Source organism: Phaenicophaeus curvirostris, chromosome 4 (genome assembly GCF_032191515.1).
Source record: "Phaenicophaeus curvirostris isolate KB17595 chromosome 4, BPBGC_Pcur_1.0, whole genome shotgun sequence".
NCBI classification, from domain to species: Eukaryota; Metazoa; Chordata; class Aves; order Cuculiformes; family Cuculidae; genus Phaenicophaeus; species Phaenicophaeus curvirostris.
In genome coordinates, this window is record NC_091395.1 from 31,635,277 (window position 1) to 31,651,842 (window position 16,566).

General features: G+C 39.6%; 1 protein-coding gene across 3 annotated transcripts in view; it reads right to left on the reverse strand.

Moving 5' to 3' along the window:
• SH3D19 (SH3 domain containing 19) overlaps window positions 1-16,566 on the reverse strand; it is a 90,519-nt gene that overhangs the window by 28,033 nt on the left and 45,920 nt on the right. Inside the window, exons 3-7 of one of the 3 annotated variants that reach the window (XM_069855706.1) lie at window positions 11,716-11,756; window positions 10,736-10,778; window positions 9,381-9,528; window positions 8,950-9,151; window positions 7,358-8,326 (exon numbers count right to left, since the gene is read on the reverse strand). In XM_069855706.1, the coding sequence (XP_069711807.1) occupies window positions 7,358-8,326; window positions 8,950-9,151; window positions 9,381-9,528; window positions 10,736-10,778; window positions 11,716-11,731 (1,378 nt within the window). In that variant the 5' untranslated portion in view covers window positions 11,732-11,756. The remainder of the gene's footprint in view (window positions 1-7,357; window positions 8,327-8,949; window positions 9,152-9,380; window positions 9,529-10,735; window positions 10,779-11,715; window positions 11,757-16,566) is intronic. The other 2 variants (XM_069855705.1, XM_069855704.1) reach the window with 2 other exon arrangements.

Consider the following 16,566-nt stretch of genomic DNA (forward strand, 5'->3'; position numbering starts at 1 on the left):
TCCATTAACAGGTGATGTCTAGCCACTTCCCAGGAAGTAGGGCTTCAGTATGTGTAGCAGTTGCTCCAGAAGACAAATATAAAAATGAATGGCCCTCTCCTCCTTTTCCTTTCTCTTAGCGTCTATTGCTGACTAGGTGTCATATAGTATGGAATATCCCTTTGTTCAGTTCGGGTCAGTTGTCCTGGCTATGTCCCCTCCCAAGATCTCGCCCACCCCCAGCCTACTGAATAGGCGAGATAGTTGGAGAGACAGCCTTGATATTCTGCAAGCACTGCTCAGCAGTAATCAAAACACTAGTGTGTTATCAACACCTTTCTAGATACCAGTACGAAGCACAGCACTATGAGGGCTTCTACGGCGAGAACAGACTTCATCTCAGCCAGACTCAATAAACCTACCTAAATTCCAGCATCAGAGATTTTCCCAATCTCAATTTTGTCCAGTATTTTTCAGCACCAAAATTAAAAGATGGCTGTTCTTAGAAATGAGGTTTCTGACTCAGAGAAAATAATATGGACTACATCAACCTTCTCAAAATATGTAACTTGTAGCTCCTTCTGCATGGAAAATTGCTGTGCTCTGGTCATGACCCTGTCTTTCAATAAGCTGGGAAATGAAAAAAAGAAAAAGGAAAAAACAAGAGAGAGAATGGGATGCAGGCTCTTTCAGGATTGTTATCTGTGCACAACCTGAAAATAACCCCGGGTGAAACTCACGCTTCTCAGCATTCTCCTGACATTAGGAGAGTAGTCCAGGTCACTCAAATAGAAGGAATACAGTACTCAGGATTAGACTTACTATGGCTTTAGACTTAAAACTGGAGCAGAGATCAGCAAATCTGTTACCATAATGTTCTAGGATTTCTTTCTCCCCAGTCTACACAGAGGTTTTTCATCACTACCCCAGTTATTTTGGTAAAGGCTAAGGACAGACTGTGTGGTCCTGCTTCATTCAAAGATTTATAGTTCATCAGGCCAAGGACATTTGCTTTACCTGACATGGCACAATCGGTCAGACAGTTACTTATATGTGCAGGTTATTATATATAAAAGCCGATTTCAACAAAAAGTCTTTTATATATAATAACCTGCACATATAAGTAGGCTTTTCCAATTTGCCAAAGCATTAGTTTTATTTCTGCACCTGATTATGCCATTTTATCAAAAGCACACTACACTGGAGCAAGCACAAAGTAATTTCAGAAAATTTTACCTTGAGGATTCTTTCCTCCCGGAAACTATATATCCAGATGCCAAAAGAGAAATTTCAGACTTCTCACACATTAACATGATTTTTTAAAAAGATTCGTGCAAAGACTTCAGGACTGGAAGACTTTATCCAGCAACACTTAATGCTACTCAGAACAGAGAAAATGTAGTGAACAACTTAATAGGTTTTAGGCATTACTCCCTGTTCACTGCTGACATCTGATGGATCACCACAAAAAGCAAGGCAACTCAAGGCCAGTGATCACTATTTTTGAGGAATGAGTCCAATCCAAAGAATGAATGATGTTTACAGTATACATTTCGAGTTTGCAGAAGCCTAGCCATCAGTATGACAGAAATGCATGAAGTCAAAGAACTGTGTAGTTTGAAACTCGCTGAAAAGTACAGAAAAAAAAATTGCTGAGAGATGCAACAGAAGATCCAACCTAAATATCCTTGTTGAAAATGCAAGATGTCCTTCACTAGGCAATGAAATATCTTACCCACAGTGTTAGAAAGTTGGACAGCAGATAAAAGAAAATCCACTAACAGAATAACAAAATTTCTTGGGCTATTTTAACTCTTAATGGCAATACAAGCATTTATGGGGTTGAAGACATTGTACAGAGAGAGACATATAAAAAGACTTTTTCCAAGCTTTCAGCTACTCTCTCTCAAGTTATGGGAATGCCCACACTTACTATTATCTGTGTGTATCAAATCGTCTGTTTCACTGCTAGCTTGTCCATGCTAGAAAAGGTGATAGTAATTACACCACTTTTTGTTCACTGAAGTAAGACTAGGAGAGTTCAGATTGCATGAGCTTTCAGGAGGTCTCTAATCCAACCTCCTGCCCAGAACAGGTCAGCCATGCGGTCATGTTGTTAGAAACTGTTTGCATAACCTGGTCTAGCTTCAGAAATTGGATGCTGAAGGGTATTTGGACATAGAGTGGGTGACAAAACAACAAATGCCCAAATTACCCTGGAGATGAAGAAACACAGCCTTGTCTGTTCTTGACAGGTGAATAAAGGCTTGTTCATCAGCATGAGATTCAAATGCCCGAAACAGGCAAAGTGGCAATCTCCAAATCAAAGAATTGATGATGGAAAGCAGTAGGGCATATAAAATCTTTCAAATGAAAATGTTAAGGGCAAGGAAATTTATAACGTTGTTTAGAATACCTATTTACTCTCCTGCAAGAATCTCACATGCTTTCACCAAAGGAAAAAAACCATTGTTTTATTTACAACACTTCTTTTAAGTAAACATTTTGTTGTTCTTTAAAATCTTTCTGAATTGTAACAGATTTAATCATCAGAGAAGACAGTTATTATTAAGAACATTACTAGTTGTGTGTTACCACTTAACAACATCTATAGACATGGAACTCAAAAGCAAATTCAGCTGCATTTGGCAGCCTGAAGGGCCCCCCTTCTATTATGTAGCTATGACTTTAAAGCCTTATTTGTTTCCTGGAACTAGATATAAAGCCCTCTCCTGTGGTAACAGCAGAGTCACTTCCAAGCTCCTTGAAGGCTCCAATTTATGCTTACTAAGCAAATGTCTGTAGTGTCTGAAGTGTTAACGGATGCTTGTTACCACTTCTGCAAGAGACTGGCAGCCTTGTAGCAAAAACAACAGGACACAACACAGATCCATTCATTCACAAGTCCATCCCATAGAACCACGTTTTCAGGTAAATCTGGCAAATAGCAGATTAAAATGGATAAGACAGGCACACTTTTCTAGGGATGATACTTCTGGTAGAAAGTGAAAAAAAAAAAAAAAAAGAAATCATCACAAGTCATCGGAAGTACTGTGGCAGAACCCTAAGAAAAGCTGCATTTTCTTGAGGATATGTCTGGACTAATCTACCAATTAGAAATACTTTAGTTCATTTTTCTTTTCCTTCCTGAGGAAGCAATTAAAAACAAGCAGCTGGGCAATATTCCTGCAGCAGACAAATTTGGAGTTACTCATGCAGCAGATTTTCTGAACTGACCACAATTTCACACAATTCCACACAAATGCCAGAAGAAGGAACAATACATATAAATGGATACCAGCACTGGCTTGGTAGTTGTTTGGGGTTTTTTTTTGCCATGTAGGCAGAAACGAATTTTTACACTGCAATGAAGGAGACATATAGATATATTGATAGATAGATATACCGATAGATAGATATACCGATAGATAGATATACCAATAGACAGATAGACAGATAAAACAATTCAGAAATGCAGTAGTCGTATTTCTGTTAGAACTGAAATACAGTAATATGATGAAGATATTTAAAGAGAGAGCTCTCTCCTGCTGGTAAGATAAGGCTCTCTCTGAACTACTTTTCAAAGAATTTGGTTTAAATTGAGTTTTGGTATATCACGCCTAGAGCGATCAGTGAATTATATGCTCTTTTAGACAGAGAGAGAGAGAGGACAAGAGAGAATAACTCTCCACACATGAATAAGAATGAAATCATTCTAGCAAGATCACCTCCAGGCTTTAATTTAAATGCATGCTTTAAAGGCATCGTTACTTCATTTTCTTTGTCCAATACATTCTCAGAACATTTAGCAAGCAGGTACTCTAGAAGCTTTAACACAGCAACTATTACATGTTATGGGTAAAATCACAGACTTTTTGAAGCTATGGAATTTACCCTCAGTTCAACTTGCACTAGAATTTCATTTCCAAGACTTTGTAAAAATGGATTAGTGGGAAGGGAGCCCAAGTGACAGACTACCAAAACTTTCAGCCTTCAGGAACTGCACAAATCTATGCTATCAGTAATAAGAGAAATGTAAAAATTACTCCAGATGATCCAACATATCACTACTGTCATCAAAGCATTAGCACCTCAAGATTTGTAGTCCCAAGCAGATGCCTTCACATTCTAAATTACTGACTTGAAAAGGAGTAATTTCATAAGGATACAAATTGCTTTGAACATTATCTCTAGTCTCTGAGTCCAAAATTATGCCACTTAAAACTGGCATCAATTTTGACTGCTGATGAAAGGAGCAGTTCTACACATGTGTCATTCCTGACTTCTCCTTCCTTGTACTTCCCTTGGGCCAGCATCAGTTGGATGCAAGGATGCAAGTTGGACGCAAGGTTCTGCCACAGTTCACTTCTGAAACTCAGAGCTGTTGAGGTTCCAAAGCTCCAAAAGACTTCAACTGGCAGAGCAGATGCTGAAAGCTTTGAAAGGGATCTTGGTACCCAGAGACCCTATTTGCATTGGAAGAACAGTCCCCTCTCTCCATAAAGGTTAGACAAAGATAAAATCATTAATGTTTGGATAAGGGCAAGTTTAATCTACTAACAGCTGTGCTGTTGGAGATGCTGTCAAACACTGACAAAAACCATGGGATTGCCTGAAGTAAACTTGAAAGAAAAACATCCGGCTAACTTGAGTAGTTTAGCTACTACTTAAATGACAGTTAAACTGGTGAAACTATACACTGGCTCATTGCCAGCACTGTCGATCTCAGCACAAAAATAATACTCAAATATCTCTCACTTCTATGGAGATGTCTTATCTTAGAGGAAGCTGATGTCTTCTGTCAGTCAAGTAAATTGCTGTGGAGTCTGCACTTGTTTTGTCTGGTTCACCTTTCCATTCACATGCTCACTCCAACTTCTGCGCCCTCCCCACCATCAACTGAATGCTTGACCTTTTGCACTGGGTGTCAGCAGCAGCAGCAATCAATCTGTCCAGTTATGTTTACATTAGTCTAAGTACCGACCCGTTTGTGCTATATCAGAAAAAAAAAGTTTTGTGAATGCTGTAATACGTGATGTAATGCTGTTCTTTGACAAAAAAGCTGTCAGTGCTCAGTTTCAAACACTGCTTCGTAAAAGCCTCCTTCCTTTTCTAGGGTTGCCATAACAACAAGCAAAGCGCTGTCATTTTGCTAAGTAATGACAATGACAAATACGTAAGAAATGCAAAGGTCTGGGGAACTGGGAGCAGGATTAGAGCTTCTCTTCCTGCCTTTACAAAACACTTAACTGTGCATTCATCTTACAAACCCTAAGCCGTTCCTATGGGAACATGAGAAATAGCTGATGTTAGTGCTCTGTATTGCCTCATTTTTCAGAAAGCCGGTGTTTTTCTTATGAATGCTTTGTCAAGACATAACATGGCATTAGTAATCAAAAGTATAGGATATGATCTTGAGCTCACAATTGCCTGCAAAAATCTGGAATGAATCTTAATTTTACAGTGTAATAAAGTGACAATGCTGTCAGATCTTTTTCTCTTTAGTAGGCAGGAAGGAGTTGCAGCAAAGATGACATTTTGTTGAATGAACAGAATCATGGATCAGGAGACTCAAAAAGAAGTCAGGGAACTATTATCTGAATAATTTTTCTGTTAACTGTGAGAATGGGAAAGTGTTTTCTTCTTAATTAAACCCAGAATAACACCTAGGACACCAACCAGAAAGATGAAGACTGACATTCTTACCATCTCATCATGAAAGCTGTTTTTTTCAGGTGATTTTTCTGTGGGATACCTCAACCTCTGATTTAACAAAACATTTTGAGGTTGGGTGGAAGGCAGTCTTCTAGTGCACATAGTCAAAATGTGGTTTTCCTTTTTATGCACTTTCAAAACCCAAATATTCTCTTTTCTTGCCTGCTACTTAGAACAGTTACATTTTCCCTGTTTGTTGCATCTATTAATCAAAATAAGATGACTGAAACTACCCTAAAGGCATGGAAAACAAGAATCATCCCTCATACTTTAAAATTTCTTCTAAAACCATCACATGCACAATGGTTGTTCCATGACTCCAGTCTCTAGACACCACGATCGTGACTCTGTTCCCCGCTAGACCATTAGTCATAGACTCCCTTGACTTAAGTACGAAATGCCTCACCCTATGCTTCTCCCTCCTTGCAAGCTTGCCACTGCTTCTTCACTGCTCCAGGAATCTGTCAGTCCAAGAAAAAATGGACATGTATTCACACTGAGCTAATCACCTCTCCTCCAGGATCTTCTGTTGCCTTATTTCACTGCTTTCATAAACTCTCTTGAGATCTCTATGTCTGTACATACTGATCGTAACAGCTAAGGGTTTTAAGGGACTTTCTACATCTGCCTTTGGGTTTTTATGCCAATACAGAGGAGAAACAATAACATACTGGAAGTTCATCTAATGATATAATCCACAAACTGTGAAGAAATAGCATTTGTTAGTAATCATTAATATTGATTTACTGTGACAACTACATGGTATCGATGCTTCTCTTTTCAGAAAGCTGAGATATTTAATGATAAAGGAGGGTTAAAAAAAAGATTAAAAATAGCAGCTAGTACCTTAAACAAGCATTTTGTATGACACACCATCTGTTTTAAAGCAGAACTCTCTCTGGATTACAATGGGGTTGGTAACCTAAATCAGGACATACTTGAATTTTAAGAGGGAAAAACCTACCGCTATAAAATTTAATGACAGCCCAGCACTCATCTGTGTCTTAAACTACCTAAGACAGCATCAAAAAATCGACTCAGAATGCTTAATGGAATGCAAAAAAAGATTTATGAAAGGGATGTAGTTGTAGTAATTAATCTGTCCTACGAAATAATTACTTGCACTCACTAGAAAAAAACTGAAGTTGCATAACAAGGATACAGTCACATAACAAGACACAAAGATAGGAAACAAAATAAGTAGGCACTGGTGAGATGGACAGAGTAGCCCAGTATGTTTGATCACAGGTTTTCCTAAACACAACAAACATAGCTGCTTCCCTAGATGACTCGGTTTCCCCTACAGACTTTCAGGCACTGAAATAAATTAGTATCAGATTATGTAGCAAGAGATAAGATGTCCCAAGTTCCCCAGACAGAATTGTGATGCATTCTGGAGGTGACACTTTGTGTATAACATCTTTTATCATTATTTTAATAATCACATAATAAACACAGTAAGCAAGTTCTAAGATTTACATAGCCCTAAAACCTCCCAAGACTCAAAATCCAAGTAATTTCATAGTGATCTTGACATAACAGAAAACCAAGAATTTCATATACAGACATAAAACCTGTCAAGAGAGGTAGACATAAAACTCACACAGGATCATACACCTGCAAACAGTAGCTGCAGGAACAGCTTAAAAAAAATTCTTCTTACCTGCTGCTGCTTCAGAAGTGATGCTATCTTTAACTACACAAGCTGGACTTAGAGGCAAAACGTCATCATCAAAACTGATCAGATCTCCTTCTACATCCAGTTTATTTTGCAAAGCAGGTGCTGAGGAGTTGGCTGCAAGTGATAATTCCCCCAGAGACTTTAAAACTTTTTCTTGGGCAGATACAGAAGCCCGTGGGGGAGCAGTAATTGGTTTTAGGGAGTCCAAGGAAAGCGCAGGATTTTCTGTGTAACGTGACTTTTTAGGAACAAGAGGCCTTGGAGCAGGAACAGGAACATTTTTTTGTCCATCGCTGTTCTCTACAACTGATCCACTCCTTGCATCAAGAAAATCACTACTACTACTTTTATCAAGGCCGGGTTTTGGCTTCTTTGGCAGTTCAGGTTTGGTTACAACACTGCTCCTGACTACTTCAGGCTGAGGCTGCAGTTCCTTGGAAGGTGTTGATTTGCTTTCTGTCCATGAATCCCAGTCTCCTGAAACTCTGCTTAACCCTGGCTTTGGAGCAACTACTGGCCTCTTTGTAGCAACAGATCTCGGGGTGAATGAACGAGGGGCAATTTCTGGCTTTTTGTACAATCCTGAGGTATCATTAGTTCCTTGGGATTCAAAAACTTTGATTCTTGAAAGAATACTACCTTGGCTCTTTTCTGTACTCATGCTGTCCATTGCCAAGTGATTGTCTAGTAATCTGTCATCTAAGAGAGTTGACTGCTGAATTGGTGGTTGTTGCCTTTTTGTTGTAGGCTGGTTCATTTCTTCTCCATTGTCTATCTTCCTTTCAGCATTTTTGACCATGAGTCTGAGATTGCTTCTTGATCTTGGCTTTGGCACAGGACATATCACAGCATTGAGATTTTCTTGGCACCTCTGACCTTCAGAAATTTCAAAGACTACCAAAGGATTCTCATTTGCTGGAGGAGATCTATTCAGGAGAGGACTCTGCCCTGCTAACAGAAAAGAAAAGGCTTCCAGTTATCCATTCCAGAATTGTTTATTTATTTTAGTTTTGCTAGCCATCAGGATGGTAAACATGATGGTTTTCATTCAGAACTTACTGCTGCTTACTGCTGCTTGTGAAATTGCAAATCTCTTTCTAAAAAGATTGCAAAACGAAAAATATGAACTCTAAGAAGAAGCTGAAGATTGCTGAAATGCATGGTATCTACATGTTGTGGGTTCAATACTACTGTTTAACTTGCAGCATGAAGGGTACGCAAGCAACAGCTAGAAGAAAAAACAGTACAGTAACTTCCTCAGCTTAGCTTGTACATTTTTGAGTCTGAATGTGTAACACTAATGCTCTTCTTATTGGAACATCTGAGCTCCTCTGGCCTCAAAGCAATTGCCATTATGGCTGCATCAAGCAAAACTTTCAAGATTTAATTACAGTCTGACCCTGAATGCAGTAGTAGTTTTTCACAAAAGAGGATTTTTACAGGAATGTACAGCAGTAATCTTTTACAGGATTCTAACTATTATTCATATTAAATGTTGCACAGATCAACAATAAGGAACATCTTCAGGAGACAGAATAAGATTTTCGTCAATGAGAAGTCCAAAGCAGCCTCACCTGGATAGCCTGCAGATTCCCAGTGTGTAGGCACACTAGGTTTTACATTACTTCCTGGCAAATGGTTGATTAGTTCCTCTGGAAAGTCAGTCTGTGTTGCAGAATTTGTGGTATGTCTAGAAGCAGCAGCATTATTGTTATTTGTCGTATTCACTTGCACTTGATTGATTTCTTTTATCACCTGCTCATATGATGGTGGAAGCTAGAAAACAGAGAGATAAATATTAACATGCATCCAGATGTGACCCTTTTAAAAAAAGGGGGCATATAAATTTAAAAGTACTAGATTAGCATATATCAAGGAAAAGAACACTATCATAGTCTTTTATTCAGTGTGATGAAAGTCTAAGCAAGTAAAACTCTAGCACCTCTCTACCTTAATGTGCTTTTTACCTTTGTAAACCAAACATACCTTGTAAATTCACACTCACCTCAGCTGGAATATGCTCATTTCTCCTCCACTGAGCATGAGATGAAGCAGAAGGGAATCCCAGTCCCTGAGGAGTGACAGGGCTTGCACCCGGAAACCAGGATGACGGCCGGAGGGGTTCAGCAGCAACTATTGTAATTTCAGGACGCCTAGAAATGAAGGCAAAGGCAAATAATTATCTAAAACATTTTAATGTAGATCTTTTAAGTATAAAAGATTGACATTTTCTCAGAATGGAAAATAAAAACAGCTCAGGTCTTTTTGATTTAACAAAATATGTTTTTCCATTATTTCAAAGCAACCTCCCTGACCTTTCTAACAAGTATTTAGGCTTCCATTCAAAGCACCTAATTGAACGCATAAGCCAAAAAGTAGGTTTGTTGGATTCAGTGAAACAATTTACACACTTGAAGTACTTAAACAGAAGCCTAACTCAACTAGATAGAAGTATTAGTCTCCTATGGATAATGAGAGCTAATTGTGTGTTTGCCCTTTGCGTGCTACAATGCGAAAACAGCAGGATAGTTAAAACTGCTTCTAGCTGGTTAACTAAAAGCTCGTCTGTCCTCAGACCTCTAGGAAAACCTCCCACTGTGCTAAAGTGGGATAGGACAAGCCTCACGAGGCCTGTGGGGCAGGGCCTGTTTGCTTACAGCATCTAGTGCAACTGGGACTTCGTGAGGGTTAACGACCCGCAGGTCCTGTTCCTGTTTCATCACTGGAACAATTGCTTTAGGGCATAAGCTGCAGTGCTGGCCCCCATTCCCAGACCAAGACCTCCAGAGTAGGACTGATCAATCCAGAGTCTCACATGAAATACTCTTTGAAAACTGAGTTTTGTGAGTAGACAAAGCCTTTGCTACAGAAGACACTGCCTGCTCATAGAAAAAAACTGTAGAAATATAACTTCTAAAAGTACTGTAAAAAAGAATCTTAAAAAGAGGGCTGCAGGTCCTTCACACTTGAAGCAATGGCAGGCTCAGTTCAGCAGCTATCCGAGCTGGTGATGTCCTTTCTCAGGACCCTTTGAGAAACTGGATGGAGACCTGAAAGTGTGCTTATTTTCATTGTGAAATAATACTGTAAATAGATGTCAGGAAAGTAAAACAGTTCTGCAGAGGTTTGACAGTTGATTGCATTCTTTTTTTGAGGATACAAAAGTTGATGAGAAAACTCTTGGACCTACCCTGTGCTTATGAATCAGAGTTTTATTCAAAGTTTAATTTATATATAAAGACACTAAGGACAGATAGAAAGAAAAAAGGTAGACTAGAGGAGAAAGCCATGAATGTAATATTGTGGCACAATCTAACAAGTTTTACAGCAATACCTAACTGAAATATAAAGATATCATACCTTCTATCCCTCTGCTGTTCGCTATGGCTAGAGGTCCGAGAAGCTATTTAAAGAAAAGAAACAAAAGTTTTGAAGAGGTTAAAATATTCTATCACAGCAATGAGATGACAATAATAGCATAGCTCTTAACAATCTACTATCAATGAAATTGAGAACATACAGCAAATTACCATAAATTCCAGATTTTAAGGGTGGTCAACTTTTAAAAAAAATTGTATTAAATATGAGGAGTTTCGACAAAGTTCAGGGTGCAGTTTCATAATCAGTTTAAGTCACTCTATGTCCAAGTTGCCACCACAAGAGATGGTCCTGTCCCCTTTTCTTCTTGCTTGTCACACATTCCTGCATTCTGCATTGTGGGGACCCTCAAGTTGAAACTTCTTTTTCTTTAGTTAAAATAATCCATGAATAAGCAAAATGAAATATTGAGCATTTGGCTTTTCTTTTGATGGGTCATTCTGAGATGTGTTGATGTGTTCTTTCTGTTGTTTTTGCTTTTTTTTACAGTCTCTTTTTTGTTTGTTTCAAAGAAGGGAAAAGTATGAGTGCACATCTGAAGTTATTTCATCCTCCTTTATGTAAAAAGAAAAAAATTACTTCTTCCCAGCTCAAAGTTTCCTAAAGTTTAATCACTTGTGGATTAAAAGCCAGCAATGTTTCTTTTTTTTCTTTTTTAAACCACATGTTTTAAGTCAAATAACATAGTGAATCCTGACCTCCTGATTTATCTATTTTTGCCATACATATATATTCAAATATTTTTTCAATGGCTACATTATATTTTCATTTTTATTTCTTTAGAGAGAAGAAGAAATTATCCAAGAGACAAATTTTTGTAAAGCAAGAGAAATTCAGTAAGTGGTAGAGTCTTATTCTGCAAAAGTTGACAATTATGCTGTTTCTGTGCCATCACAGAATCACTAGCTGAAATCAACAAAGTATACTGACTAAAGAGTTGCATAGTGTTGTGTCAGACATACCTCTTCCACAGGGCATTTTTGATGTACACTATTCATGAGTACTAGAGGAAAAAAAGAAGGGGTTACAGAAGATGAAGATGAGGTGAAGGAGAACAAACCAAGGCTTCAGAGTGTTAGAAACCACAATCAAACAGGTTAGTCGCACAATGACAGCGCACATGCTAGTGTTCTAAGAGGATAACTAATGTCTATTCACATTATGGGTTCCTAAAAGCAGATTCTATTTCTAGTCTTATGCTGATTTTAACAATGCATATTGAGAAGTTTCCTTTGCAATAAATTAATCATGAAGAACATAACTGAATATGGAAACATCCACTATGCAACTCAACAAAGAGCCACTGTAGGAATAAGGAGACAGAGGTCAAATCTCTTTGAATGCTTTATTTAGTTTAAAATCATGGTTTGTATGGGTCTCTGCTTTAGCTCTTCCAAAAATAATGAGTTACACTGAGGAGTTGATACAGATGAGACAAAGCTGGACTCCCACCTACCAAAGAGATATGAGCAGGTAGGTTGATCCCAATAAGAGGCACATCTCAAAGTTTCAAGCATCACTGCACATCTCCTAAACTAGTTCTGTGAAAACTCTTTGGATAAATAAGTAAATAAAAGCCCTCTACACTTCACCTTCACTTTCTTCTTTACGGATCTTAATACGGCATTGTCTAATAGACACATTAAAGAAAAAACCAAAAATGACCCAAAACAACCAATTCCAAGACTGAAGAAAGTGTCCATTTTGTAAATATATTCAATACAACTTCTTGTTGTATAGCCATATTACAATAAGGGCATTAGAAATAAAAGCTAATTTATGAAAGATGTAAAACTGAATTGATAAACCTGTAAATTTCTTTCATTCTTTCTTCATTTCTAGATAAAAACCCAGTGAAGCACCTATGTAATCCATCAAACTCCAAATTTCAAGTAAACTCACTTGAAAACAGCACACTTACAATATTTATATAAAAATAACTTTACTAATAGATGTAAATGTCTCTTCAAAAGGGATAATATCTAAGCCATCACATATGTTTCCAGCATGTGCTCGTTACATTTGGATAAAAAGAATTTCCTAGGCGTTTATGGAATCAAGCTACCTCCATGTTTGTAAACATTTAATATAAACATTTTTTCTTCTTAAGGACCTTGAAAAAGTTCTTCCTTCCTTGCATCAACTGCTCTCCTCTTTTCGCTGCCACATTTTTTTACAACCACACTTTTAGAATATCTTTTCATAGAATCATAGAATAACCAGGTTGGAAGAGACCCACCGGATCATCGAGTCCAACCATTCCTATCAAACACTAAACCATATCCCTCAGCACCTCATCCACCTGTGCCTTAAACACCTCCAGGGAAGGTGAAACAACTACCTCCCTGGGCAGCCTGTTCCAGTGCCCAATGACCCTTTCTGTGAAAAATTTTTTCCTAATGTCCAGCCTAAACCTCCCCTGGTGGAGCTTGAGGCCATTCCCTCTTGTCCTGTCCCCCGTCACTTGGGAGAAGAAGCCAGCACCCGCCTCTCCACAACCTCCTTTCAGGTAGTTATAGAGAGCAATGAGGTCTCCCCTCAGCCTCCTCTTCTCCAGGCTAAACAACCCCAGCTCTCTCAGCCATTTCTCATAAGGCCTGTTCTCCAGCCCCTTCACCAGCTTTGTCGCTCTTCTCTGGACTCGCTCCAGAGCCTCAACATCCTTCTTGTGGTGAGGGGCCCAGAACTGAACACAGGATTCAAGGAGCGGTCTCACCAGTGATGAGTACAGAGGGAGAACAACCTCCCTGGACCTACTGGTCACGCCGTTTCTGATACAAGCCAAGACGCCATTGGCCTTCTTGGCCACCTGGGCACACTGCTGGCTCATGTTCAGTCAGCTGTCAACCAACATCCCCAGGTCCCTCTCCTCCAGGCAGCTTTCTAGACAGACTTCTCCTAGTCTGTAGCACTGCATAGGGTTGTTGTGCCCCAAGTGCAGGACCCGGCATTTGGCCTTGTTAAACCTCATGCCATTGGACTCTGCCCAGTGGTCCAGCCTGTTCAGATCCCTTTGCAGAGCCTCCCTACCCTCCAGCAGATCGACACTTCCACCCAGCTTAGTGTCGTCCGCAAACTTGCTAAGGATGCACTCAATGCCTTCATCCAGGTCATTGATAAAGACATTGAACAGGGCTGGACCCAGCACTGAGCCCTGGGGAACCCCACTTGTCACTGGCCTCCAGCTGGATTTCACACCATTTACCACCACTCTCTGGGCCCGGCCATCCAACCAGTTTCCCACCCAGGAGAGCATGCACCTGCCCAGGCCAGAGGCTGACAGTTTCCGAAGCAGAATGCTGTGAGAAGCTGTGTCAAAGGCTTTACTGAAGTCCAGGAAGACCACATCCACAGCCTTTCCCTGGTCCAGCAGCTGAGTCACTTTGTCATAGAAGGCACTCAGGCTAGTTTGGCAAGACCTGCCTTTTGTGAACCTGTGTTGACTGGGCCTGATCACCCGGCTCTCTTGCATGTGCTTCATGATTGCACTCAAGATCACCTGTTCCCTGACTTTCCCTGGCACTGAGGTCAGACTGACAGGCCTGTAGTTTCCTGGGTCCTCCCTGCAACTCTTCTTGTAGATGGGCACAACATCAGCCAGCCTCCAGTCCAGTGGGACTTCCCCAGTCTTCCAGGACTGTTGGAAGATGATGGAAAGGGGTTTGGCCAGCACATCCGCCAGCTCCTTCAATACCCTTGGATGAATCCCATCCGGCCCCATAGACTTGTGGGTGTCTAGTCAGGCTAGCAAGGCTCTGACCACCTCCTCTTGGATCATGGGAGCCTCATTTTGCTCCTCTAGCTCCTGGGTTTGTACACAGACGGAACAACTTCCTTTACAATTAAAGACTGAGGCAAAGAAGGCATTAAGTACCTCAGCCTTTTCCTCATCCCCTGTCACTGTTGTTCCTTCTGCCTCCAATAGGGACTGTATGGTCTCCCTTGTCCTCCTTTTATTATTTATATATTTATAGAAGGATTTTTTGTTATCTTTCACAGACTTTGCCAATCTGATTTCTAGTTGAGCCTTAGCCCTTCTGATTTTTTCTCTACACAATCTCACTTCCCTCCTGTAGTACACCCAAGAGGCCTGTCCCTTCTTCCAAAGCCCATAAACATTTCTCTTCTTCTTGATATCACTCGAGATCTCTCGGTTGAACCAAGCTGGTATTTTCCCCTGCCAGCTTTTTTTCCGGAACATGGGGATGGCTTTCTCCTGAGCTGCTAGGATTTCCTTTTTGAAGAGCTCCCAGCCCTCATGGGCTCCCTTGCCCTTAAGTATTGTCTCCCATGGGACTTTGCCAACCAGCCTTCTGAAGAGTTCAAAGTCTGCCCTCTGGAAATTTAGTGCTACTGACCTGCTAACCACCCTCTTCACTTCACCTAGAACAGAAAACCCTATCATCTCATGATCGCTTTGTCCTAGGCGTCCTCCAACTGCCACATCCCCCACAAGGCCTTCTCTGTTCACAAACAGCAGGTCTTAAATCCACAATAGGAGCAGAGGTGAAAGCTACTGCATCTTCTGCTCTCATGTATTCCTTAGAGTTCCACAGTTGCTAGGGAAAAGAAAATACAAACTTTCTAAATAATCCTTACCTCCAGACTTGCACAGCTTTTATTCCTTTACCATTTCAAATAAATTAATTTAAAAGAAGAAAATGTGTGAGAGAAGACACAATTTTTTAAAATATAGCACAAACCTGATTTAAAAATAAAATAAAAAAAAAATCTGTAGCCATTATTCTGGCCTTGTGATCTTTTGATCCTCGGGGTGTAATTGTTCATTCCTTTTGTGGATTGCCTTCAAAAAGGCACACTATTAATTTCTCACCCAGATTTCATATTATGACAGCTTTAAGATTTAAAAAACCCCTTTCTTCCATCAGGGTAGTCAATGGAAACTTATTCCAGTTCTGGTTTACATACTGCCAACTGAAGACAGTTGGCTCCTCAGCTTCCACAGTAAGAAACACTCAGGATGAGGATTGTTGACATTTCCAGGAGCATATGGTTAGTGGTATTTAAGTAAAAGGTAAGCAAAGCAGTTAAGGAAGGGATGTAAGAGTAAAAACTCTGTGCATAAAATCCACAACTTTTCATCTTATAAATTAATTGATCTCAGGAGAAAGAAAAAAATGTCAAATCAACCTGTAATATTGTCATTATTTATTTCCATTATTGTCAATTACGTATCTACGTGTGTTTAACCCAGTGCAGTAGAATTTAAGAAAGTAAATGACTAATGGTTATACTGTAAATACAGGACAGATCGGTGACTTATAAATTAATTTTTATACATATTTCTTACAAGCTCTATTTAGTGAGCTTCATCCAATTATTTTTGAACGTGCAGTGGTAAAGGGTTCTCAGTTTGTGCAGTATACTTATGTTTAGAATGGTTTCCCTCTACTGTTTCTTCTCTGGGTCCTACTTTTCAAGTGCAGTTAATATGTCTTTTTTATTTGAAACACACAGGGGCAAGGGGCATTTTAAGCTGTAAGATCAAGATGCCTGTATAAGTACAACCCACACTATACCACAAACCCATAAACTGTGATAGTACATAAAAGCTAGTGGCAGCAGAAGTCTGACATGCACTTTTGAGTCTTTGGAAGAAAGTTGGGCTAGAATTTACAGTCTCTCAGGCAATCTTTTATAGGAATACAAAGGCAGTTATGAAGTTCATTCAGGGATCTGCTCAGAGACACCGTCCTGCTGCAAGCACTTCCACAATATAGACACTGCATGATTATATCTGTATGTTTCCATTAGCAAATCTGAATGAAATACTGAACAATGTTGTCATTGTG